The sequence below is a fragment of the Tympanuchus pallidicinctus genome, unplaced genomic scaffold (genome assembly GCF_026119805.1).
Source record: "Tympanuchus pallidicinctus isolate F22 unplaced genomic scaffold, pur_lepc_1.0 scaffold1, whole genome shotgun sequence".
Classification (NCBI taxonomy): domain Eukaryota; kingdom Metazoa; phylum Chordata; class Aves; order Galliformes; family Phasianidae; genus Tympanuchus; species Tympanuchus pallidicinctus.
In genome coordinates this window covers 95,593,026-95,619,717 of record NW_026294618.1, presented here as the reverse complement: position 1 = coordinate 95,619,717, position 26,692 = coordinate 95,593,026, and the positions used below count along the sequence as shown (strand labels likewise).

The 26,692-nt window shown below is 36.8% G+C and overlaps 1 protein-coding gene across 10 annotated transcripts in view; it reads right to left on the bottom strand.

Annotated features, from left to right (window-relative positions):
• PLCB4 (phospholipase C beta 4) overlaps positions 1-26,692 on the bottom strand; it is a 196,596-nt gene that overhangs the window by 82,299 nt on the left and 87,605 nt on the right. For all 10 annotated transcript variants that reach the window (XR_008209932.1, XR_008209876.1, XM_052697378.1 and 7 more), the window contains 4 exons: positions 6,658-6,758; positions 2,734-2,814; positions 2,304-2,363; positions 876-1,019 (listed from right to left, as the gene is read on the bottom strand). Coding sequence is in view for 8 of the 10 variants with exons in the window: in XM_052697378.1 (XP_052553338.1) it covers positions 876-1,019; positions 2,304-2,363; positions 2,734-2,814; positions 6,658-6,741 (369 nt within the window). In the remaining 2 variants the exon portion in view is untranslated. The remainder of the gene's footprint in view (positions 1-875; positions 1,020-2,303; positions 2,364-2,733; positions 2,815-6,657; positions 6,759-26,692) is intronic.

Below are 26,692 nucleotides of genomic sequence, written 5' to 3'. Positions count from 1 at the left end.
GATTTAGCAGGTGTACACTACTCATCATTTTTCTCATCAGTATATATCTCAGTGGCAAAACTACGTATAATACACTGTTAAGTATAGACAGTAAGGAGAAAAAAGCAAAAAATGTGAATTTTTGAAATCCTTTGAATGTCTGGATCTAAGTATTCATACAGGACTCTGTACAGCACCAGTAGTCAGGATCAAGTTTCTCAGAGCAGTATTGAGCAGATAGATTAAGTTCCAGGCCTTGGTGGAGCCCCAGAACTTACACTGTGAGTTGCAACTTCTAACTCTGAGAACAATGCCATGTAAAAAAGCACCACTGTTTTCTTAAGATTGTTCCATGTAAAAGGAAAATGGAAAAAAACCTGGGTACACTGAAATCCTCTCAACAGTACAGAATTTTCTTTCCTGTCTTTGTTTTTTCAAATAATGTAAACTCCATGATACAACTAGATAATTGCTGAATAAAATTTTGAAGGGCTGAGCTCAACTTACTGTGGAAATGAAAGTAATTGCACTTCTCTTAAGTATCACTATGTGTTACAAGTTCACAGCATAATCTCCACATAGTCTACTGTGCAAGCCCCACACAAAGATGCTTAACATTTAGGGGGAACACTGTGTCTTGTATGTCTCTCTACTTTTGATAAATTACCATGCATACAAAGGCTGATAAAATCACTATGTCGTTTTAGCACAGTGTGCAGGCATTTTACATAATGTTTCAAGTGGATGTTTGTTGTCCTTTCGAGAGCGTGGCAGCAAACATTTGAACACGTATTTCAGTCAGCAGAGTAGGCTGATTTAATTCAGAAAAACAACTGTGTACTATTGAGGAGCTTTCTTTTTTTTCCCCTCCCACACACTGTTTAACTGTGAAGTACCTTGGCAATTTCTGTGTTTTCTGCTACCATGAAAGTGAAGCTGATGTTCACCAGATCTATACCACTGCAAACACACACTATCCGTCCTTCCAACTCATTTTCAGATTTTCCAACAGCCTCAAGTGCAGTTAGTATTTTGGGATCCTGTTAAAAAAAATAGAGAACTCATTAGAGATGTAGCTCTTTTGGTATATAATGCACTATGGTAAAGATGCATCTTTATCTCCATGCACATTAACATCTTTAACTCTTTGCCAATCATCCTAAATGAGCACTTTCTTTTATAACCACTGTGTGAAAATCCAGAAAACTATACATTTTAACAAATATGAACACAAACATGAAGGCTCAGACGCATACCAAGTACTTTAAGTACATTTCATAAAGTTAAATAAGAAATTACATATATTTTAGTCAGGAAAAAGTAAACTGAATCAATTGCAAGAATGAAAATAGAGAAAAATATTAATCTATAAATTAATTATACCGATCTGGTTAAATCTGTAACTACTGAGAGTTATAATCTGTGTGACTTTTGGGTTGTTTCTTAATTATCATCTTACAAGCTGGTATCTCTGCTGAAGGTCAAATGCTGTAGATTTAGTGGGCATAAAGAACAAGACAGAGGTGAAATTTGAAGCATGTTGCTATAGTACTCTGCACGTGCAGCATGGTGTTGTCTGCACTACCTCTCCTCATGCCCCTTTCTCCATGGGGAAAGCATTTTAGTTTATGGAGTCTCAAGAGAACCACTAAGAGATAATTATCTACAGGTAATACAGAAGCACTTAGCACTTGAAAGTAGAAATGCTGAGGTGTTAACCTTGTTTAATAAGAAATTTTGAAAACTAAAGGCCTGAAGGAAAGAGGGCCAATTTTCATTGCAGGAAAACTCATTTTGCTTACACAAACATACAATTTAAAATATTTCTAAACTTTTGGATTTCTACAGAAATTCTTCAAAAGCACAGACAGTGACCACTGATCCCAGTTATTTCTGCCCTCTCTGATCATCTACCTGCTGAACATGGATGCAAACAAAACTTTCAGGTTTTTTATTAATGAAACAACAAATTTAGAATAGATAGGAGCAAAATTTGGAATACAAAAAACTTTTTTTTTCTTTCCAGATTTCTTAAACATGTATTACAATACAGTGTTAGAAAAGTAATTAAGAACACCTAATAGATACACTTAGTATCTTTTGTTCTGCTTTCAGAGAATTCTGAAAGCCAGGCACAGTACTAAACCAGGAAGATCAGACTACAGACTCTTCCCTGTGCAATTACTGCAAATCACTGATTTTAGAACGTGATTGCAAAAGAAAAGGTTTGCTGTCTGTAGTTTTTAAATAAATGAACCCTACTCCGCATTTTTGCCTTCAGTTTAAATATTCTCTGTTTAAAGAAGAATAAAAACTAACTATACCTTGGGAACAGCTCCAAACCGAACACTGTTGATCAGGGAACACTCTAACACCTGTCCTTCCTGAAATGGTAAAAAAATAAAATGAAATAAAATGAAATAAAATGAAATGAAATGAAATAAAATAAAATAAAATAAAATAAAATAAATATATATAAGTTCAAAGATCTGTTAGGACCAGAATAAATAAATAAAACCAAAATAATGTATTTTATTTGCAATTACTACCAATTGACACTGAACAGTACATTTCCATTACATTTCTGTTAATTCTTTCTTAAGTACTTCATTTCTGTAAATTCTGAAAGAGCAGAACTAAGGTTAGTTTCTAATATAAAGTAGCACAACATTTCAGATCTTTCAAAGCTAGCTAGAATATGAAACAAGTGGGATAATATGCAATATATGTTTTCCTGACATAACCATAGTATACCTTTCCTTCACTTTTCCAGCTCAGAAAAAAGCCAAATTCATCCACTTGAAAGAGACAACTGCTTTCAAAAACAAAAGATTCCTATGGAAAAGAGAATAACAGACCATTATTTTAGTGTATTATTTTTTAGTTTATTTTATGAATTACTGTATTGCTCAAAAGACACAAGATTGTTACATTTTTCCCTTGGAGAATTTGTCATTCCTAAGCAATTAAAAATAAGGAGAGAGGCTTATGAAAAAATGATAATTTTTAATGATACGTCCTTTTGCCAGCATTTTAATCACCAGGATGCACTTAATACTTTCATTCTTCTCTATGCAACTACAAAGCTTATTTTTTGTTCAAAAAAATGCTGATTCTTGCCTCAAAAGTCTTAATGAAATTGAACTTTAAAAATATTTATTGAAACTTCTGTACTTCAAATTTTGTAAGGGTTAAAATTATTTATTGTTAGTATAGTATTAACAATAAATACTATGCTCAGGATCATCAAATGGTAACATTTTGTTTTAACATTCAGAAATCAGGAAGTACTTTTCTCTTAGACTATGACAATACCAATGCAATGCTGCTCAAGTATTTTGTAGCCAGAGTATCTGGCAAGCAGAATTTGAAGAATATCGATTAGTAGAGAAATTAAGAAAGAACAGCATATGAGAAGAACTTGACAAGGCAAAAGTATCAGATTAGCTGATTAGTATCAGATCAGAATTTAAAAAGAAATTTCCACCATATACCTCCAGCCCCAAGTAATGCATCATAAATTAAGCTAAAATGTAGGATAGCACTGATAGGACTGACACATTTCATCCATGTAGCAAACAATCATGTTGATTTTACAGACAGGGAGCTGAGACAGAGGAAGAAAGTTGCTGCATCTCTGTCTGACCAAATACATAGGCTTCCAGCATGCACTGCTCTGGCTGTCTTTCTCCACCACAGCTTTTACTTTTCCGCCTTCACCACAGCACTCATCCATCATTAAATGTACTCATTGCCAGACAACTCAGAATTACTAGCTTTACAGTCACTGGTGTCCTGTAATATTTCATATAAATACACAGCTAGGTACCAATCAAAATGATTGCCTCTTGCATTATCCAGAAAGATTACTCACAATCAAAGGCAGATAGCTTTTCTGTCATTTACTGCATCCCCATCTATCAAAAAACTCTAGGTGTACCAAAAATGTTTTCACACAGGTGTTTATACAAGCCGTATTCATGCTGATGTCCCACCCTAGCCTTGAATGTTTTTTCTGTGATTTGTCTTCTTGCATTGTAAAGAATGCACCTACCATGAGAACATATACATGTAACATCACCAGTCAGATTCCTAATCGTCTGATTGTTTTCTTCTCATATTCTGAGACAGTTCTATTCTAGACTTTTCAAAATCAATACCGTTTTGCTCAAAAAATACTTCTGCCATTTTGCAATCCTGCCAGATAAGTGACTCACCTATTAGCAAAAGACGGATGAAAACAGCACTACACATTACAATAACCCAGATTTTCCTAACTGCTCAACAAAACTTCAGCTATAAAGGACCTGGAGTGGGATTCCTGGGTCTCTGTTCTGCATTAACATGCTGCGTGACTTTAGTTCACTTATCATTTATCTTTTTCCCCACTAGTCTTTTCTGTTAAGGTAGGGGAATTAAGTACAGAATCTCAACAAAAACTAGAATGCCAGATCTGAAACATCTGTCTTTTAAATTACAAGCCCAACAGTACAGGGATTGGATTTTGCTATGCTTGCAATATATCCCTAAAGCTATGCTGTTTTGCTCTTCTGTAGTCTATCTGCTTACTAACACAACAAAATAAAATCATAGCATATGTGTGTCATAAATCTGACAGTATGAAACAGCTACACCATCTAGAGTTCACTGTTTAAAGGCTACAGATCTTAACTTCTGAGTCACTGGTTTTGTTTTTCTTTTGCAGCCCTTGTAAAACTGCAGATGAAATATAAAGTTAGTCACCCAAGTGAAAGCCTTTTAATGTTTTCAGAAGAGATCCCCTTCAATAAAGCAAAGCAGACTTCCAGCTGTAACACAGCAAACCTGGAGTGCACTGCAGCAAAACTTGCAGCAAATAACGCAAACAGACTACATCACATGGAAGGACAGACACTGTTCTGCTCTTGCTGTGGCAAGTAAGATCAGCTTTCTATGGAGTTTTGGAAGAAAATAAGTTCAGTTGCAAGGACCAAGAATTCCATGAAGGCTGTCCCAAAAGTAATGCCTCCTATTTTATTGTTTTGTTATGAGGCAGGTGGTGGTGGTATGACAGTAGAGGTTGAACATTCCCACCAATATTCTGTTCCATTTTGTTGCCATGTGAAAGATGGCAATAGAGAATAGTATCTGATATGGAAGTGCATATGAAGCAAAGATGTGGAACTGAACTCCTCCGTGTGGAAAGGATGGCACCCATTGACATTTATCGATGTCTGCTGGAGGTTTGTGGAGGCCAAACAATGTTTCTGAGCACAGTGTGGTGGAGGATGGTGAGCATTTCAGCAGTGGAGACAGTAACAAGAAAGACAAGCCATGTTCTGGATGGCTAAGGCATAGCTGTCACACCACAAAACAAACATCTTCTTGATTAATTCATCTGTGCTGATCGGCTAAAGATGGTGTCTATGTTGAAAAATAGTGATTTGTAGCTGAGCATTTGCTCTCTGTAATAGTGTTATTGTGATCTCTGTATCTGTTGTAGTTAACTTGGAAAAACATGGGAGGCATTACTTTTGGAGTGACCTACAAAGTTTTCCTATTTAAATCCATAGAGGCACAGTATCATCTGTTGGCTAATGTTGCATGAGTGCCTGCTGTGTACAACAGCCAACAGTACAGAAGTATTCCATTTCAAAATGCTACTTTCTCTCTACCACTATACCAAGAGCCCAGGCACCTCACAGAGTATATACCACACTGAGACCTGAGCACTCGAACTCTTTTGCATCTGCTCAGTCTCCATTTCTCATCTAAGGATTTTTCTAAGAGAAAAATCGTGACCTATAACCTCCCACCTGTATGCTTACAGAATGAATTTCTGGAACAGTGTTTGCTGAAGGAAAAACAAAGCTTTCAGGAATCTTCTTTCTAAGGCATTCCTTATCTGTCCCCAAAACTGAAAATACATGTTGAAAGAACTGTGCCTGCCTTGGCAGTCCTCATGATAAGAAAAACACATTTAGCTACGTTTCAAAAGGTGAAAGGAAAATCCTAATATCCCTGTTGGTACTCACTGAAAAAAAAGCATTCTCAGGGGTGCATCAGTGCTAAATATAAGGTGAATGTCTTCACCTTTTATTTTGACTGTCTGTGTAAAATGTCCTGTTTTGCACTTCTGTAATAGATTTGGATATTTGTAATAGATTGGATTAAGCACAGCTGAAGCTAGGATCACAGTAAACATATTTCAGACAGATTACGTGTTGATTTAGAATGGAGATAAAACCACTCTAGATCTAAAATATTAATGATTTATGCTCTCCTACTTTCCCCCATAAGATGTAGGTCCTTAGATTATATATATAAAGGATATAACTCCTCTTCTCACCCCAACTCAATTTGATACATGTACAAAAAATGAAAGAACACGCTTTGTTCAGTAATGTGCTTTATGAGTCTGAAAGATGAGAGCTTTACGATATTACAGCTATTTTGATCCAAATCTCCCCTTCTCTTGCTCAGAGTTTATTGCAAATCAGTGGGATTAAACATACTTTAAAAGTTATTTTGTTTAAAAGCAAAAAGCTGTAAAGCAATGAAATGGAATGGTATTTCACCCCCAGATACATTTCTTCAGTTATGTGAAAATTCTTGTACAATGAAAACAAAACATGAAATATGCTAAAACATCTGCACATTTAAAAGAGAATAGCAAATGAAATGCAAATGGCCTCTTACCTCTTCATATCTATCAAACACAGCTCCGTCTTGCATAAAAGAGGGAACTGGCTTCTGCCAGTTAAATTCATAAGGTTTTGCCATGATTATAGAAGAAAAACCTGAAATGGAATGAAAGGGTTGAGTTCAATTGCTGTGTTTTTAAAGGAACATTTCAAAGTCCAAACAGAAAAAATAGCAACTTTCAGCTTTCCTGTTCACACAGGGATATTAAAAAGTCACTGTGCATTTCCAGATGAAAAGTTTTACTCACAAGATTATTTTTGTTCCATAACTCAAATAAAAAAAATGATCAGAAAATGTGTGTCAACTTAATTATTTGAAAGAAACACCTGCCACTGTAGCATCCCTTTAGTTTAAATATCTGTTACATCACTCCTAGACTATAATAGGGTTAGGAATAACACAACCCTAGGCAATACAAGTATCATAATTGATAACAAACAGGAGTACTTTTTTTCTCAGGAAAACACCAGGTACTAAGATGACAGAATTAAAAAAAAAAAACAAGAAACAAAAACAAACAAACAAACAAACTCCACTGAGCAGCATATTACATAGGCAAAATACATTTTTCCTCTGATTTTTTTTTTAAATTTCAAAATCTATACGTACTTTGCAAAGTTTTGTGTATTTTCAGTAAGATTTTATACATAACTGAAAACATAAACAGTATGTAGGTCCATAGGGAAAAAACTGTTTGGGGATATAGGGCATTACATGAAACTAGCTAGTATCATTGCTCACTGTGGAAGTTCGGGACTGTGAATAACAAAAGACACTAATTAGAATACAGTATAGAAACGAGAACATGCAGACCTTACAATGAAGTCTACCAAATCCCTGTCTAATACCTTAGTGCTTTCTACGTTATGTTGCTTTTCATTTTGCACAGGAAATCCCAGCTACTCTGTAAAATGAACAGCTTAGTGATGCCACATCTAGGATAAATATTATCTTGGTTACTCTTTCACACATCAGACCACCGTGTGCTTTCTAGATTATGTTGCTTTCCCCTGCACAGGGGTCTGACTTTGGAGCTCCTTGGAAAACCCAGGCCATCCTCCTCAGGGGTCACCATTTGTTTCTATTGGGGCCCAAAGAAACCTTCAGTGCACCACCCCTCCCTGCTCAGAAAAGGACTGATGGACTGTTTTCCCCTTCTGTGCCCTCAGAGAGTGCATAGTACACATACTGGCACTGCTTTTACTGGACCTGAGCTGACACAAGTGGTTTTCCACTCATCAGAAGAGGGATGTGACTTCTGCAACAAAGCAACACTTAGCTGTTACACCATTCTATAGATGGGGACAATTTGAAACCACACTACTGCAAAAGCAAACTCAGTGCTGCAATTTGTAATTCAATTTTCTACCCCCTTTGCATCATGAGACAGCGCTCTTCACTAAACCTTAATGTGGCACTGGTTAGTCTTATGTTTGCTGGACAGGTGCACAGAAAGGAGGAAGTTGTTATCCCAAATTCCTGCTGTATCACCACACGTTTTTCCCTAGTCATCACTGCATTGAAGATACTGCTACGGGAAAGTGCCAGCGAGATCCCCTGCCTTCAAAGAGAAGGATAACCCAGGTGAAAAAATTGCTTCTCCCTACCATTGTGTTTAAAATGAGATTCAACAAGTTGATGACTGTCAGAAACATCTAAATTTCAGGAAGCAGGAAGTAAATACTAAGGAAAATATCCTGCTATGCTTGCCTTAGTCTTACATTTAACCACTATTGACCAGCTCTAGTAACATGAAACAGGGCTAAGTGTAACCAGCACAATTCTTCCTCTGTTATAATGCAGGCAATAAGCTCAAGCAAAGTTTGTGTAAGTAAGCAGAACAAAAAACATACATAAAATTAAAGGGAAAGCACAGTGCTCTGTGACATCAATGCTATGCAAACCATCTCTGCAGCGCTTGCTTATGCCAAAACTCTTATAGCAGACTAAAACATTACCAACTAGGTAACTGCTTCCATGATGTTCTTACACTGAAATGTCTACTTTGACTGAGCTTTAAATCCAGAACTGATACAAGTGCTTAAAAAAAATTAATACTGTAGTACCCTTCTCTGCCATGTTCTTATTCTTATCAAAGATATTCTAGCAAGAAAACAAAAACAAGAACTACAAAAGGATTTAGATATTACTTCTAAAGGACTCTGTCCAAAACCACCTTTAAGAACAGCTATTTTTATATTGAAAAAAATATTCCTACTCTTAAAAAAAAAAAAAGTGCAAAATGCATTTTGATGATGCTTATCTCTTCACCTTCTGTCTTTTTTTTGCTCATTGATGCGTAGACATCTAGGATACATATTATGTTTTCAAAGCCTTGTAAGTTACATGTATTCATTCTGAAACAATCAAACTCAGTTCTAACACCATAGACATTTTATGCAGCAATACATGTCACCAGCTTGTGAAGTCCCTCTGAGAAAGGCAGATGTATTCTGTTCTCATTCATAAGTAACATGATGACATTTTCAAGGCTGTGAAGAATAGTTTTCACAGCCTCTATACTATAACCACAGCCTTTAGCCTTTTTCTTCCTCTTTCTCCAAGCTGACACTGAACTCCATATAGATACAGATTTTAAAACCTGCAAGCTCTGCAACAGCTCAGAACCCCTGTATAAAATACATCACAATATTTCATCCATCATCCAGCACTCTGAATTCTGTATGTAACAAGTGTTTGAATGGACTTATATCTTTCAGAAAGACTAATTACCTCAGCACTACAAACACGCAACCTTATTGATAATTTCAATTTTGCTGATTTAATCATCTAGTCACTGAAAGATAACTGATAAATATTGTCTCCTTGTCTGGGTACTTCCTATGATGAAGTTGTTTCACTACCTCATTTCTGAAATTAAATAGATTGAATTGTTCAGTTTCTCACTGAAAAGCACGCTTTACAAATCTTGGAGTCAGCCTCAACACTCTTCAGTTTTGCAGCAGCCTTTCTGAAGACAAGGGTTGAGACCAGCACATGGAAGCCCAGCACAGCCCTCTGTCATACAAACTAGAATGATTGTCCTTAGTCACATCACCTTGCATTTACTTGCAAGAAAACATGTTTGATTGCTCATAATTTAGCAAGCAATCAAGGTCTGTGTCAGGGACTGAAGTTCATTGTTATTTAGCATCTCACATACCTCTTCCCTACCTGTACTCTTGTAAGTCAACACAGTCTACAGATGAACTGAGAAGAAGTGTGAAAGATGGCTTGATTACACGTAACAAGGAGTCAGACAAAATCTAACAAGATTTTTAAGCTGTATGCTTTGGTAGCAATGTAGAAGGTGAAGAAAAGAGCTTTTAGAAAAGCTCTTTTCAGTCGCTCATATCTCTTACACAACTCTAAAAATATGTTCCTCCATAACCCTCTCAGCATTTATGAACTTCAAAACGAAGTATAAAATACTCCTTTGTCACTCATTGGAGCTCTTTGAATCTTCATCAGTTTCTAAGCAGGTCAACCAAAGCTCAAAAAGAAAAAAAATCCCCAGCTATCCACCAAACAAAACAAACAAATGCAACATTTCAACATGCATTTGACTGCAAGTATGTATGTCCATGCGTATAGCGACTCCATAACCAGAACCCAGAAGTAATGTCTTTACAGAAATTTAATGACTATTGTTGCAGAAGTTGAACAGACCAGCAAGGCAGAGTTAGAGGCTGAGCAACAACTATTAAATGTGTGAAGACTTAGCCAAAAGAGATAGGTGATTAAGGAACTAAATTTAAAAACAGTCAAATTCTAAGTCTAATGTTTTAAAACACATTTTAAAAACTAAAATTCAGTATTTTCACTGATTCAGCATTCTTAAAATATAAAGTCTCTGAATACATACCATTCACAAAAGCAGAAAAAACCCACTCATATAAAATACACCTCAGGTCTTTATCAGTGAACACAAGGGAGAAGCAGGTTAAGCCTCACAAGTACTGCAGTTAAATGACTTTCGAGCTATATCCATATTCCTTTCTTTCAACACCGATTTAAGCCTGAGGTCATAATTTGGGTCACTTAAGAAAAAGCACCTTTTGATTCACCTGGATTACCCAAAAGGTGAGAACACAAAATTAATCATATCCAGAACAGCATTATTTAACACAAAAGTTGTCTTCTTCTACATACTTTGCTGTACTATGCTAAATCTGGGGTACAGGGGGAGAAGGGCTGCTTTTTTTTTTATTCTTTGACCAAACAAAGGACAAGGTGTGGCTGAACAGGAGGAGGAAGGGATTCTGTTAAAACAAAGCAGACAAATGTTTGGGGAAAGAGGTGATATTCTAAACTAACTCACAGGGCTGGCTAGCATGATGGATAGGATACTCCTTGGATCCCATAAACATCCTGTCAATGTTGAGACAGCGCTGGAAAGGACAGCAGTATCCCTCCGAGCTGATCCACTCCAGCCTAAAAGAGTAACTCTCAATTTTTGCAGCATGCTTAACCACGAGCATTATAAAAATACCTGTAGCATTTTCTTCAGTGACATTATTTTTGCCTCTGGAATGAATCACTCACTGCTAAGCTAAAGCTGAGGAGGCTCCATACTTTGTGCTTCACTGCTCATCTCTTCAAATCACACTCCCTAAAAAGCGCACTGGTTACCGCCCATGTAGACAAGGGCAAACTATAAGCAGCAACACAACACTGTGCAAGGTTAGTAATCTTGCCCTGGCATATGTACTTCACTACTGTTACAAGGAAACAAAAACCAAAACTGACGAATTTCCTACTCTTTCCCTTCTTTAAGTACATATATCTTTCATCACCACTGTTATGATAAGGTTTATCATAACAAAGACAACCAGCTCCATATCAGCAGATCTGTACAAATTCTTGCTTTTATTGCAATTCATCCTAACCCAGAAAGTCTACCTGCAGGGATAAAGTTGCATGGTTGTAATGCAGTGAGGATCTAGCTGCAAACAGAGCTTCCTCCCACTTAACCAGCAGTGAAACAACAACATTCTTACAAAAATGCTACAAAATACTGTTGTACGCAAATACCACAATTGTTTCTAGATGTATTTACTCCTCAGAGACAAACTTCTCCTGCCCCAAATGTACCAGCATTATCATATGGAAAATGCACATAAGGGTTGTTTTTTAAGTTCTCTGTGAGAAATAACGGTGAGACCCACACTGCTGAATTTCTGCAGCATCTGTATTACACTGTAGTGCAATTCTAAGAGTTCACAGCTCTCCAGGCTCTTTTATGGTTAAATTTTCTTGTTGTTGTTTTTTTTTTTTCTCTTTTTAAACAGCATGCTCTTTTGGAAGGTTATTTTTAAACACATTATTCTCATAGTTAATGCAAGCAACTTAGAACCATTCTCCCTAAAAAAGAATGTCCAGAAAGAACAAAAGACATACAACAGAGCTCAGGCGCTTGAAAATGTATTTCTTAGGAATAGTCTTATTTTCCATTTTGTTTTAATTGCTGGAATGCATTGCCGTGCAGGGGCAGCTGAAAGGTTAGCTGAAAACAAGAAGTAGCCTGTTTGTAACCAATCTCTTCTTCAGCATTTCACATCAGGTCAGTGGGGCTGCCCACTGCTTTGGGCTAAGACATGAATGCATCTGTTGCTAACAGCAGAAAACATAAATTGCTTTTGCCATAGTGCTGAAAATGAGATGGCCCTCCATCAGAACTGTGCTTCAGTCATTACCTCAGATGACTGCCATTATTTCTAACAAGTAGAGTGAGTTCCTATGACAGACCACAGGAGTCAAACACAACTTCATTGTTTCCTTAGCTGTTTTTCTGTTTGTTCAAAGGCCTTCCTGATTTGTTAGTACCTACAGTGTTGCCAGGTCCTTCCAGTCATTCCAAAGCTCCCGTTATCTGCCCTAAGTACTTAGCACACATCCTTTCGCAAGGGGCACTACGCTTTCTGAGAAGTCAATGGTACATTAAAAAAATAATAATACAGAAATGTAAATAAATTTATTCTGGGTAAAGTACAACTGCAACCATACAACAAGATCAAGGTTCTGGCAATCAGAAATACTAAGGAATAGCAAAGAAAAATTCAGAGTTATCTTAGTATAACTGGAACTTAGTAACAATTTTAAGTGCTAAAACAAACAAACAAAGCAAACAAACAAACAAACAAAGCAGTGATGCAAAAGCACAAATGTTACAAATAGGGTGGGTTTTTTTGCTGTTCTTTCTTGTGATGGAAATTTTGATGTTTGCATTTTCTAATTTATAAAACCAAAAGACAAGGATTTTCTCTAGGAATGATTTATCTTAATGATGCCAAATGTACACAGAATTTAACAAAGTGCCTCATCAAAAGATAGAATTATAATTAATTTTTATTTACAGGCGTACTTCAGTATCCGTCAAACAGTAACTTACTGCTTCTAACCTGTAATTTCACAAAATGAGCATTCGATGAAGAACCTTTTCCTAGAACTTTCCCCATTTTGGCTCATTCTAACAATGAAAATTAACCACACATAAAAATAAGCTGTCTTTAAAAAGTTGAAAACATCAGTTTTCTCTTTAGTTAAACAGGAAAAGTATTAGAGGCATTCAATATTTATCTTTAGCATAATGTCAAACATGCCATAGCCTGGAAGTCATCCTCTCCCGAGGCAGAAACAGAGTGAACTGCACTTTGATGAAAGCAATGGATTCCACAAATAATTTTCAAGACCTTCTCTGCATTGCTGTACCACATGATGCGTATATTCCATGTATTTTGACTTAAGAAACAATGAGTCCTAATAACTTTAATTCCTTCACTCCCTGGCTTCCAAATGTAGAGTGTTAAAACAAAGTCTACTTCATAAACCAGTTTAAGGAAATAAATAAGCAAAAAGAACAACTAACCAACAAATGAGAAGTGTGCACCACTTGCAGCACATCAAGTATTTCCTGAATTATTTGACCCCTGATTTTTCTTCACAACTCTGTAAAACCTGAAATGTTGAATAATTACAGCAATATAGGTAAACCAGTATGAAGTATGCATATATTTTATGTTAACTAAATTTGAGTGATTCTGACATTTAAAACTTCAGAACCTTCTTTTCAGCTTCTTTCTGGGGTTGTGTATCCTCAGACAGAAGTGACTCCTGTACCTGAGTGTGATAGGAATACATAAATAAATGTTTAATAGTAAATTGCTAAGAAATCCAATGGAAGTATGGAGAAACTCCAAATAACCATAACGGAGCAACATTCCTGTTATGAATGCAAGCTGGGGGATCCCAGGCCACCATACAACTGCACGACTTTAAGATTAAATTATTAACTACAAATACTGTGTAAAAGGTAACACAAACTTCCAAACCAAACTAATAACAGCAGCCTTTCATTTTAAAATACAAGGAAAAGCTTTAGAAATAACACAGACTAGTACCTCAAACAAAAACAAAGCAGAATACAAATATCTGCTGCCCCACGAACACATTTTGACGTTACAACTGTCAGTCTGCAAACATTCACACAGACTCTTGTATTAATAAAATCTAATGAAAGGTCAGGATCACATTTTTGTAATATCTTCTAAATCTCTGCGTTTGAAATAATCCCTTCCATGGTCAGATACATTAATTCAAGCCAAACTTTATTAAAAAGTTTTGACGTGACTTAATATGAGTTTGTTCAAAATATACAGATATTTTAAAAACTAATGATCTGTCAAGAACATAGATGTTATTCTAACATCTAAAATTAGGAAAGTGACAACGTAATCTGCAGGGCTCAATTCTAACTGGTTTTCCAGATGATTTCTGAGAAAACAGGAGTGAACCAGATTGTTGGCTTAAAACATCAGACAAAAGCAAAGGTGATGATCTTCAGAGGCCATTTCAGTGATCTAAAATGCATTGATATTAAAAAAAAAAAGCCTGCAAGGGGGCTTATTTTCAGGAGGGAGACCAATTTTTTACATGGGCACGTAATCATAGGACAAAGAGGAATGGTTTTAAACTAAAAGAGGGAAGATTTAGGTTAGATGTTACAAAGAAATTATTTAGTCAGCAGTAGATGAGGCACTGGAACAAGCTCCTAAGAAAAGTTGCGGGTGCCCCTCCCCTTGAGGTGATCAAAGCCAGGATGGAGCCCTGGGCAGGCTGATCTAGTGGGTGGCAACCTTGCCCACAGCACAGGGTATGGAACCGGATGATCTTCAAGGTCCCTTCCCACCTAAGCCATTCTGTGATGACATGATTCCTTGCACTCAATATTCTTTTTTTTGTTTTCGTCACCATTTACTTCCTCTGTTACCCAGTTCACTCACACACTGCTGCTTATCCTAAGTCTCAGCTAGGAAACAGAAAAATGAAAACCTTGGGAAGCAGAGAGTTGTAGGCACAGCCTGTCTTCCTTAGCTCTGTGACACAAACAGAACTCAAGGGCAGCAGTAGGACGGCTCTAACCTGGTTGAAGCAGATCATGGTTTCCTTACAGCTTTGGTGTTTTGGGATGATTGGTTGAATTTTATTTTTCAATCAATATTTTAGGTTCAAATAAAACAAACAGGCAAAGAACCAGAATGTACTAATTATCTTCAAGGAAGGCTCTTCCTATGATTCCTCCTGAACACTATCAAGAGAAGAAAGAAATTTGATGTTCATAGTATGCACTTCAACATCACTGTGCAAAGTGAAAATCTATGAGCTAGGATAGTTCACAGAACTTCTTTACAGTGAGGGTGACGGAGCACTGGAACAGGCTGCCCAGGGGGGCTGTGGAGTCTCTTTCTCTGGAGATATTCAATGCTCGCCTGGACACCTACCTGTGCGACTTGGTTTAGGAAACCTGCTTCGGCAGGGGGGTTGGACTCGATGATCTCTGGAGGTCCCTTCCAACCCCTACAATTCTGTGATTCCGTGATCATATTTAACAGGTGGAAGAAGATTATCATAAACTGTCTGGCCTAAATAGCATTGTATAGAATCAACATATCTATTTTTCTTGCTCCTAAACACTTCTCTTGTTGTATGCAGAAATAACACAGACTATCAGTATTCAGTAAGGAATCAAGGGACTCAGGTTAAGCTGAGGTTAAGCAATATTGTTGTTTAGTCCTGGCATTTTCCTCTTAACCCTCTATAACATAAGCTTAGCAAGACTTGTCTTAGTTTCACTTTTATTGATGATAATTTTTACCTGTGTGTAGAGTTCGAAAGAAGCGACAGTAAAATGTCTCAGAACTGAAAGTTATTAATGTTATACATCTTTAATCAACAAGAACATCCAGTATTAGCTCATTAATATATAACTGGTCTTCATTTATTCATCTATATTGCAAATGAGATAGCCACATTTCTGAAACACAAGGTATCAAAAGTAGGCAAGGCTAAAAATAAAATGTTACCTATAATTTGGAAATATAGCTGTCTTTTCATCAGGACAGAAGGTTGACAGCCATATTTGAGACACACCAAGTTAACAGTTAATTATAGCTTTAATCCCATAGTGATTGAAAAGGAAATAAAAGCGGTGCTGAACTGGAAATTACTATTATTGTTACTTTATTATTGTAGGTAGGTGGCAGAGTAAGCCTTTTTTAAAATGTGTTTAAGCCAGCTCTTTTCAAAAAGCCGTTGTGCCATTGCCCAGAAGCTCTGAAAGTAATGGAAAGAGAGTAGGAAAAGGAGTGCATTCCTAAAAAAGAATCACCAATCTTTTAGCCAATAACTTCATAGTTCAACATAAATGAAAGATGGGGCTTCACAAACCATGATATCACAGTCTCTTTCACTGACCCCTGCCTCAGAAAAACACTGAAATCTTTTGTATGTTCCTACTAAGCAAATATCAAAACAATTCTCTTGGTGGGGTGCTACGTTTCCTGTCACATCAGTCATTATTGAACTGACAGAGGTTGTCTCTCCTGGGTAAAATGAGACTATATGAGACATCTCTGATAAATTTATCTGATAAAACAGCATCAGGACTGCTAATGCACTCATTACTGAAATGCCTTCAATTGTTCACATTACTTGAGAACAATGTCCCTAAAACGCCTTTCCAAATACAAAAGCAACTGTTCTTTAAAATGTGGGGCACAACCTGTCATGCCAACTATTGAGGGGTTGGGATAGCGTTCCAAGCCAGCAGCCTCTCCAAACCTTCCTGCAGAATGCATTTTGGCTTATTCAGCTATCCATAATGTACATGAAAACTTCTGAAGGAGAGTCATTTCAGGTGTTTTATTGCTCCAAACGGATGAGATTTGACACAGTATTCCAAAAGTGATAAAAATAAAAGTGTTAGTACATAACCTATTTATGTGTTCGCTGTGGAGACAAAAGGGAGAGCCAGTCTGCCAGTATGGTATGGCATACACAGGCTGTTTTGAATGCTTATTTGACATCTCATAACAAACAGCAAGATTTACAGCATACTCAGAGATGTTATTCAGACCTTTTTGGACCAAATGGAGATGCGGGAGTCAAGGGACTTCTCTGAATTCCAAACATTAAGATGTAGCAAAATAAGTCAGTGGGAGCTGATAGCTTGCCCAGCCAGTAGTACAGAGTAAGCATCCTCATCAGTTCTTTTGTCATCTTATAGGTAGTAAGATCTACTTCTACTAAGGTGGAAAGGGACATACATAGCAAGAGCAGAAGACACCTCTACTCTCATGCTGAAATGGATATATAACAACATGGTCACATCAGTATGAATATAAGCAAGCAGGGCTCATTGAGGAAAGATGAGCATATGCATATCATGTTGACATATGAAGACATTCTTAGTTCTGGACAACCACCTGGGAAGAAAGAAATGAAAAGGACCTGTAGGAAAGAACATAAAAATTAAAAAGATGAGGAAGAAACCAGCAAAAAAAAGTTGAAAGGGCAGGATAGAATGTCTGATATTGAGATGGGTTTTGATAACACGATGAAATACCTGAGAAGGGTAATGCAACTAAAATGCAAAGGAAAGGTGGAAGCATTTTCACAACATTAGAAGAACACCAGGTAGCAGAGAACAGCTGAAATGGAAATGTTTGGGACAGCACAAGCAAAGCAATTCTAAGAGATCATTCCAAGTACAAAATCGAATTTCCGCCATAGGGATAGGAAGGGAAGGAACAGAATGGAGGACATCCTACCAAAGATCAATAAAACAACATGCTGGTGCCTGTGGGAGGTGGGGTAAAGAAGAAAGAAGTGGCATAACCAACATAACCAGCACCAACATTCCAGGCAAAAGCAGAGTGGGTTTATTTACTGTGACTGCTCTGGAGTGGGAATGGCAGTGTTCCCGGAGATGAGGAGTTCAGCATTTCAGCATTCCTCTGTGCGGCAGACAAATCAAGGGGGCACATGGGTGAGATGCTTGGGAAGGGGAAACAACTGATTCTTGACCACAGGGTGGAGGTCAAGGGCAGGGGAGTCTACTGAGAAGTCGAAATGGGAATCAACAGAAGCAACTCGTTACAGCAGAAAGTTGACAATGGGACCCTTACAGAGACAAAAACTGTTTTGCCAGTTGTGTGGACTGTATTACACGCAAGTGTTCTGTTATGCTTATCTAATGCTATCACATCCACCTGGCCTCCTACAACTTAGTAACATGTGGTACACACAATGCCCACCAAAATCAAGAGCAGTGTCACATGTGAAGCATAGCAGACCTTGCAGGTAAAAGCAACACCATTACATGTCTAAAACCAGCTTTGCCCCATTTATCACCATTTAACATTTCCAACATAGTAATTATCATTGCACAGAATAAAATCTTGGGCCCAGCAGGCTTTTCTCTCAATAAACTTGGTCAGCTAGTTCAGACTGCTTTTTTTTCTGTCACATCCCTATTAAATGCTCCAGACTGTTTAATGTGATAAAAATGTCTAGACTGTTTTTTGACTGAAAGCTTAAAAAAAAAGAGTTCTTTGCCCTTGGCTAGCAATTCCTTTCTTTGCTCCTTTCCTGGTAAGCACACTAATGTGCATGCTCTACTTCTACAGACCACACTTTCTGCATGAGGTAAATATATTTCTGGTATCTTTATAAATCTTCTGAGGCTTTAGAAACAAGCCCAGGAAAATGTGAAGACTATACACGCTATATTTATTTCTGTATAATGTTGTTTTGCAAGGAAAAATCTGGAGCTTATAATGAAGTGCAAAGGTTGCTGAAGGAAATAAAAGAGCACACTGCAGTCCAACAAAAAAAGAGAAACGTAACTGAGGAATCTCTGTAATGACTGATAAAGAACAAGATGCTTCACTAAAACAGGGAATAAAGGTAGAGCATAGGCAAGAGATCCCAGTGGGCATGTTAGACAAAGCATTACCAAACATGAATCGGTGCTTTGAATACTTCATGGTCCCTAGTGGCTCTCACTCTTTAGCAGCTGCTTATTTCTGTATAACAAAACTTCTGACATAATTATAATCACACTAAACTTAGATGCAAGTACACAATTTATACTAAAAACAACCTCTGTCAGTAAAATTACCCAGCTCAACTAGTGCACACCCTCCAGCCCTTTCTTTTTAGGCTCTATAAATCTGCATCTGTGGACTGGATTGTAGTCAAGGAACAGGTGCATCTGATTCTTGTCAGCATGTGCGACTTGTGTGTTGGAAACTAAGCTGCATACCATGGAAAAAGCTTGAGAAGAAACACTATCCCTGGATACCACTGATTGTAGCAGGATTCCATAGGAAATACAGCTATTGCCAGAAAAAAATAATGGACAATGTGATGCAACAGAAACATCACTTTGTCAGAGTCACAAATGGCTTGTCAAATAACATAACAGCATCTCACTTCCCACTTGCTTGTATTCTATTTGTTCCCAGACTGAGTAAACCACCTATTTTTGAAGAGAATTTTCTATGATACAACTGTGCATGGAAATAAAAATTTTGGATCAGGAATGTTGCACGTTGATTTAATATGCCATTAATATGGCTTCTAGGTTGTGAAATCTTTCTTCTTGTCAGTGCACTTCCACAATATCTGTGCCTGCACCATTCCCATTCATGTCAGAGGGTGTTTTGCACTGTTATGGCACTTCTGAATTAAATCTTCTCCTTGCTCCATATATGGAGAGTTTCTCAGATCATCTAAGTGAAATGGTATAAGTGGGCAAAAGGGAATAGGATTCAGCTGGTGTTTCTCTGAAAAGCCATTCTGAGTAACAGTGAGAGAGCTTTGCAAGTTTTTTATGCTGAGCAGATGTTAGAAGCCTCCTGAAGGCAGGCACGCCGTCTGTGTTTACTGAGATTGCTCACTGCTGGGGAGGCAGGGTTTTTTTGATAGGACACAAAAGCAGCAGAGGGAATGGAGTTGCTGTTGCTTCTCCTGAAACAGAAGTACAAAACGGCACAGAAGCAGATGGAAAAGATTTTAGAGTAGCAACTTTTCTCCAAAGTCTAGATAGCATGGGCTTGTAAAGGGTTAATTAGTAATGTTGCTCTCTTCAAAAGATAAACTAGCATTGCATACAGATTTGTGTGGAAGAAGTGGAAAACTCACTGTGCCCATCTCAGAGCCTCCTTTCCTCAGCCCAGCCTTGACTAAGTACAGCAAGGTCACAACTCTGGCCTACCAACATTGCAAAGAGCCAGAGCTAGCTTCATGTGCCATATCCAGTTTATACAGAAGGAGAGTCCAGGCTAACTCTGCTTTAATGAGAAATTTACCTGTTTAGAATGTAGTCTCACAACTTGCTTAATGTAATACAAAACAAACAAACAAATCCAGAGTTCACAGCTACCTTAGCTGGTAACTTGAAACATTTTCAAGAGCTATATTGAAAATAAAATCAAATAAAATCCTGTGTGACTACAAAGAAGACACAGCAGAAATGTTTAGCAGGAAAAAAAAAAAAAAAAAAGGACAAAACTATTTATTTGTTTTTAAGATACAAAGGAACTTGATTTTAAAGTTCAGGACAGCAAAAGTCAGGTTGAATACAAGATTTTGCTGGTGCTGAATGTGATAAATAGCGAAATGGAACTTTCTTTCAGAAATCCAAATTCGTACACGAGATAAGAAGTTGCTCAAATATGCAAACCTATCACCATGGCAAAACTATCAGGTTTAGGAAAAAAAGGCTGTTCTTCTTCTATAATTATAATTATAGAAGAATATTATTATTATTTTATTATTATATAATATTATAAATATTATAAGCTTCTACAATTGACAGCACACCAATAAAATTAAGTAAACCTGACTTCCTTTCCTGTTTAGATTGAGTTCTCGTAGGCACAAGATGTTACTTCTGCCCAAATCTACCTTTCTTAAAGTGAGTGGCTCTCTTAAAGTGAGTGGTTTTGGATCACAAGGATGAAACAGATACCAGGATAAAACTGCTACAAGATCCAACGCTTGTCATGTGCCAAAAGGCACAATGACACCCACCAACTCTGTAGCAGTATCTGTGGCTGAAGTTAAAACACATCAGGAGTATTGTTTTACATACGATAATGTTTATAAACTGTTCTTGAAAAACATATGCATATGCTAAATCCTTCAAATTTAAGTAAATGTTCAATAATTTAACTTACAATAAGTATTGACTTATTTGCTCATTGCTATTTAGAGAAACATCCCTTTTTATTCCTGTATAAAAAGTACAGAGGACTCTGTCTCAAGCCAGGGTTCTGACAACACAGAAATATTCTGGGGTGAATGAATTCATGCTTCCAGCTGGAATTAGGTGCTCCCTCCGTGGCAACACCGTTCAAAGTTCAGCTATTTCGGATACAGAAGTTGGTAACAGAGACAAAGCAGCTCAGACTTCAATAGCACATGCATGTTTTATCCCAGCATTCAGTGGGCACATTTATGCTATGCAACATAATTTGTAGATATGCAAGTCAGCTCTGAGCCTTCTGGGATGCTAGAAGACACCTCATTATGCAGATTAATTTAGCCTGCTTCTCAGTCTGCAGAGCTCCATGCTGCTACAGTAAGGCTGCTTTCAGTTCATTTAGTGCTTGCCCAGGGATGTTGTGGTTTTCTATCCTTTACAGTATGTAGGGCAAACATAACTTCTCTTACAACATTGTAGTATGAATGCTGTTTTGCAGCAAGTTTGCTTCCAAAACAAGCTGACAGAAAGGCTGAAAATATCACAGCTTCACTTTGAAGCTGAGGTGATTTTAGACTGCAGCAGCATTCTCACAGTCTCTTTATTAGCACTTGTCTTCGTTGAAATAACCATTTGCAGTAACTGAATTCTCTACAAATTACTCCATACTAGCGGTATTGTCATAATATTCATTTTCACAATATAGAAAGAGTACATGCTCCTATGTAACACATCAAGACAGTGAAAATTCAGGTCTCTAATAGAGTTGTGTCTTCTAACAGTTAGCCTCTCCTGCCTGGTGCACTACAAAATAAGACTACTTCAGCAAAGCTTGAGTGAAATCCAAACTCCAGGTTTGTGCTGCAGCATTTAAAATTGCAAGCTCCCTTCAGTAAAAGCACTGTTGAAAGATTAGTTTGAAACTGAAAGCAAAGTCAGGAAACTGAAGGAAAGCCAGCTGTGAGAAAGTATGCACTGAAAAGAAACGATGCACTCAGCTCCTATACCAACTCCTAAGGAACGATCTACAGGAACCCCCTAAGGTATCTGCAAGTTGTTCCAATTCATACAACCTACCTGCTAGACACAGGTGACAGATCTTCAAGAACATTCTGAATGGCATGTCAAACCTGTTTTTTTCTTATTATGTAAGAAACATAAATGAGTATAAACGCTAAGTCAATGCATGAAGATGAAACAACTCAGATAGCAGGCTGTGGTTATAAACAATGATACAGAGAAGTAGGATAGTCTGGAACACTTGTGAAGAACAAAGGATGCAAGCTAGGACTGGCTGGTTGGAGACTAGCCAATAGCACCCTGTGAGACACTGAGTTCCATCACAACTTTCATGTTTTCTATCTTCTCCAAACGCCTCAAAAACAAAAACAAAAACAAAAAAAAAAACAACAAAAACAAACAAAAAAACCCATCACTCCAACATGATTAAGAATCGCTGCACCTATCTTCCACATGGCTGCAAACAAAAACATAAGAAATCTGACCTGATTAACTTTGAAATATCATTAAGATGAATAAAAATAAATGAATGTAAAAATAAATTTTAGTTCATTTTTTGCAGTTATTCCCAAGCAGTTTGCAGGGTTTCCTGCAGGTCTGGCTGCATAAAGAGTTTGAAGCTACAGTAGCAACAGGCATTTCTCATCAGTATAATGAACTGTGAGGCATTTTGCATGCTAAGAGTGATATGAGCCATCTGAAGCATCATTAGAACTGTATTTCAGTCATTTTCTGATGGAGGCAGAGGAAGAGAAGTTGCTTGCCAAGCATTTGGGAGCAGTGCAGAATGAATCTTACAGAAAACAGCTTGTTGGTTTAAAAACAGAGAGAGACCTAGTCAGAAGGACAGATTGATGCTGGATCTAAATTCACTAACTGGGAAATCTCTAGAAAAGACTGGCAAATATCATACAGTTTGGTTGTGATAAATTGCACAGCACTTAATTATATGCCACTCAGAATATTTTTTGTACACTTGTAGGATAGTGAAAAGTTAGTTATGGTAGAAAACAGGGCTGTTAAAGGGATCAAAAAGCAAATGGACATATGACTTGATGAAGAACAAGATGATGTGGTTTAACATTTCCCTCCCAGGGCAGTCCCACCTGCATAATGAAAAGGAATGTATGCCTTACTATCAAGACTTACTAAATTGCACTGTCCAGCTTGTTTAATAGGAATACACTAGAATGTTACCTCAAAATGTACAAAATCCTGGAATTTAAGTTGATCTAAACCCAATCCATATGGAATGTTTTCCTGTACAGCTGATAGTCTGTTTTCTTCCTAACAAGGTACAAAAATAACCACTAATAAAGAATACACAGCAGAAATAGACATTGCTAAAATCAATATTAATTAAGTATAATAAGCAGCAAAAGAGATCTGGGAGAAATACCAATGGAATGAACTCAGAGATATTGCTTAAGGAAGGTTTCTGCATACTGTGGACAACAGCAGGACAAATTTGATCAACAATAATTAATAACATAACTACAATCTTGGACCAATTACACATTCAGTCCATTTTATCATCACAATTTACCTACTCCTTCTATTAGCTAGAGGTCAGTTCCATATTGATCATCACGTTTCTTTATATTTTACACAAGAAAAAAAAACATTCAAAATTAGAGAATGTAGTTTAGTTACCAAGCAGTGAGAAGCAATAGACAATATTTTTAAGAATCAAGTTGATCACATGTAACGACTTTATTTCACTTGGGGTATTTCTGTTCTTGTGACAACTCCTTGAGTGCCATACACAAAATGAGTACTGCTTCTCTACATAGTGCCATGTTTAGCACCACCTCCTAGAAAGGGCAGAAAAATTAAAGCTAATTTGTTTCATTTTCTACTCTTTTGTAATATAATATTCTCTTGCTTCACAGCAATACATACTGACAAAATCTGTACTTAAAAGCCTTATTTCATTCACTGAAATAGATTTATGATGAACAGAAAATGGCAATGAGTGGTAGAAACAAAAAATACAAAAAATAGACTGAAGAAAAAAATGGACAACTGATGAATTTGAAGAGTTTTTGCAAGAAATCTTAAAACAAATGTTATCTTTTTTCACAGTTTGCTCATCTTATTTGTTTACAGTTGTTTATATGCTGGCATATGCTTAATTATTTCCCTAAAATTAAAATGTTTACATGCAGTACGATAATCAAAGATCACCTTAAATTAAGAAAGGATTGTTTCATATTTTTATTGTATAGTCTCAGCATATCATAAATACATTGAATTTTTCCCTTCTGAGTGAGAAGGAAAGGGAAAGGAAGATGAGGTGAAAGAGGGAGAAAAAAACACTGCATTGTGGTAATAAATTTGACAGTTTACTGCAGTGCTCATGAGATGGTCAAAAAGATTCCAAGGAAAACAGGCACCTTTCACAGACAGGAAAACGTCTATGAATGGCAGAAGACAGATAAGATCTATTTAACATCCACTGGATGCAGAATTGTATTAAATTTATATACAGATGGTGTAATTTTACCAGAATACCTCATTTGACATTGCTACTACTGCAGTTGTTCTTACAAGTTAAGTACCCATACCTAAACAAAGAGGTGGGACAAATTTGCTCATTTACATGTATACAGTTACCTAATGTACAGGAATATTCAAGAAGTTGTTCAATAAAATGATCAGAAATGCCTCAGAGACTCATCTAACTTGCACCCTTCTGTAAACTTCAGCAAAGCACCACCTGTGCCACTACAAATGAAACACACTTGCAAATCTGGTACCATCTGAAAGAACGCACCCAAAAGCACAGTGAAGCAGAGCTATGTCCCCGAAAGCCCGATTCCTCTGAGCGCACTGAGTATTTCTCTGTCATGTGTTTTCTTCCTGGGGTCAGAATTTCACCTGGCTGTCCCAGCCCACTCTTCTAATCAACACAAATGGTTGCTAATAATTTTTCTGTGATTTTTTACCAGTTTATTTAAAGCCAGTTTTCTGAATATCACACTACCACAACAAATTTCTTCAAAGACAGCCTGGTCAATTTTTCCAGCTATAAAGCATACAATTTTTATTCTTGTCATCATAGGATTCATCCCAATCAGTTTTGAGAGCTATACCTCCAGAAATGTCTAGCAGACTTCCATTTTTATACAAGTTTGAAATAAGCACCATGCTTCTACTTTGTTTTGGTACTCTTCAATCACAGCTAGCAAAACTGTCCTTCCTAACAGTCATGCAAAAGTAAAATTCATGAAGTAATTACATCGGATCTGCCACACTTTCATGTTAATTTCCAGGTTTCTCATTCATTCTTACTCTATGCTTTGAATATGTTTGGATCCCAAACCAATTTCCTGAGATATATTCCAAAATGTTCAAGATTTAAATGCCATAGAAGAATCAATTTTTAAGATAAACTTTCCTCAGCTTTGCAATTCCTTCTATATTAAAGCACCTTGATTCAGTGATTTATCAGAATGGTCATAGCTCAGAAAAAGGACTTCAGTCATACTAAAAGTAGCAAGTCTCCATTTCCTATTTACAGTGATCCTCTAATATATACAGAACAATAGAGACACATTGGGCAGACGTGAAAGAAGAGATTAAAGTTAATCTGACTAGTAGAGCAGCACATCAAAGCAAGTGTCACAGGTGCAAGATGTGACTAGGGGTGAGCTATAATTATGAAGAATAAGCACTAGCTGTATTTTCACACTTTTTATCAGCATAAACCTTTTCTGTCTTCTACATGCTCTGAAAAGCTAATTAGTACAGCTCCCATCACTAGATGAAGATCTCAGCTTTTGGGTACCTTCATTTCAATTTACTTCTCTCGATAAAATGAATAAAGCTTCTCCAAATTCTGCAGTTAGTGACTAGAAGGTCCAACATAATCAGGAAATTTTAACTTCTGATGAAATTCAACCATACCCCAAGTAGCCTGTATCTTAACAGCTCTAAGATTGTTTTCATGTATAAATTTGCATTTTTGTATAGATAAACTTGCGTTGTTCAAGGTAGAGAAACTATTTTGTGATACCACAATATTTTGCTAGTGAACCACATTCAGTTTTTTACACCAAATGCATAGTTTCTTAAGGATTTGGAAACCTGAGTTTTAGCCAAAGAGATACAGCTGTTCCTGTGTATCAATGTATCATTCACTTATTAATAACAAATCAATAAACATATGATTTCAAGTAGTTCTGTTTATCTCTGAATGTTTCTGCATAATAAATTCAACCATTATTTTTGTTAATGTATTTACCTCCATTAAATATGTTTTCAGAATGTATTTAAATTTTTTTCCAGAACAAAAGCCAGCTAATTCCATAGGAATTAAACAAAGGAAATACACACCTTCTGAATGTCTCTAACATGAAAGTTTTCATCACAATACCTTTTCCAAAAAACAGTAACAACAACAAAACAAAAAAAAAAACACCCCAAAAACAAAACCAACAAAAAAAGCCAACTAAGAAT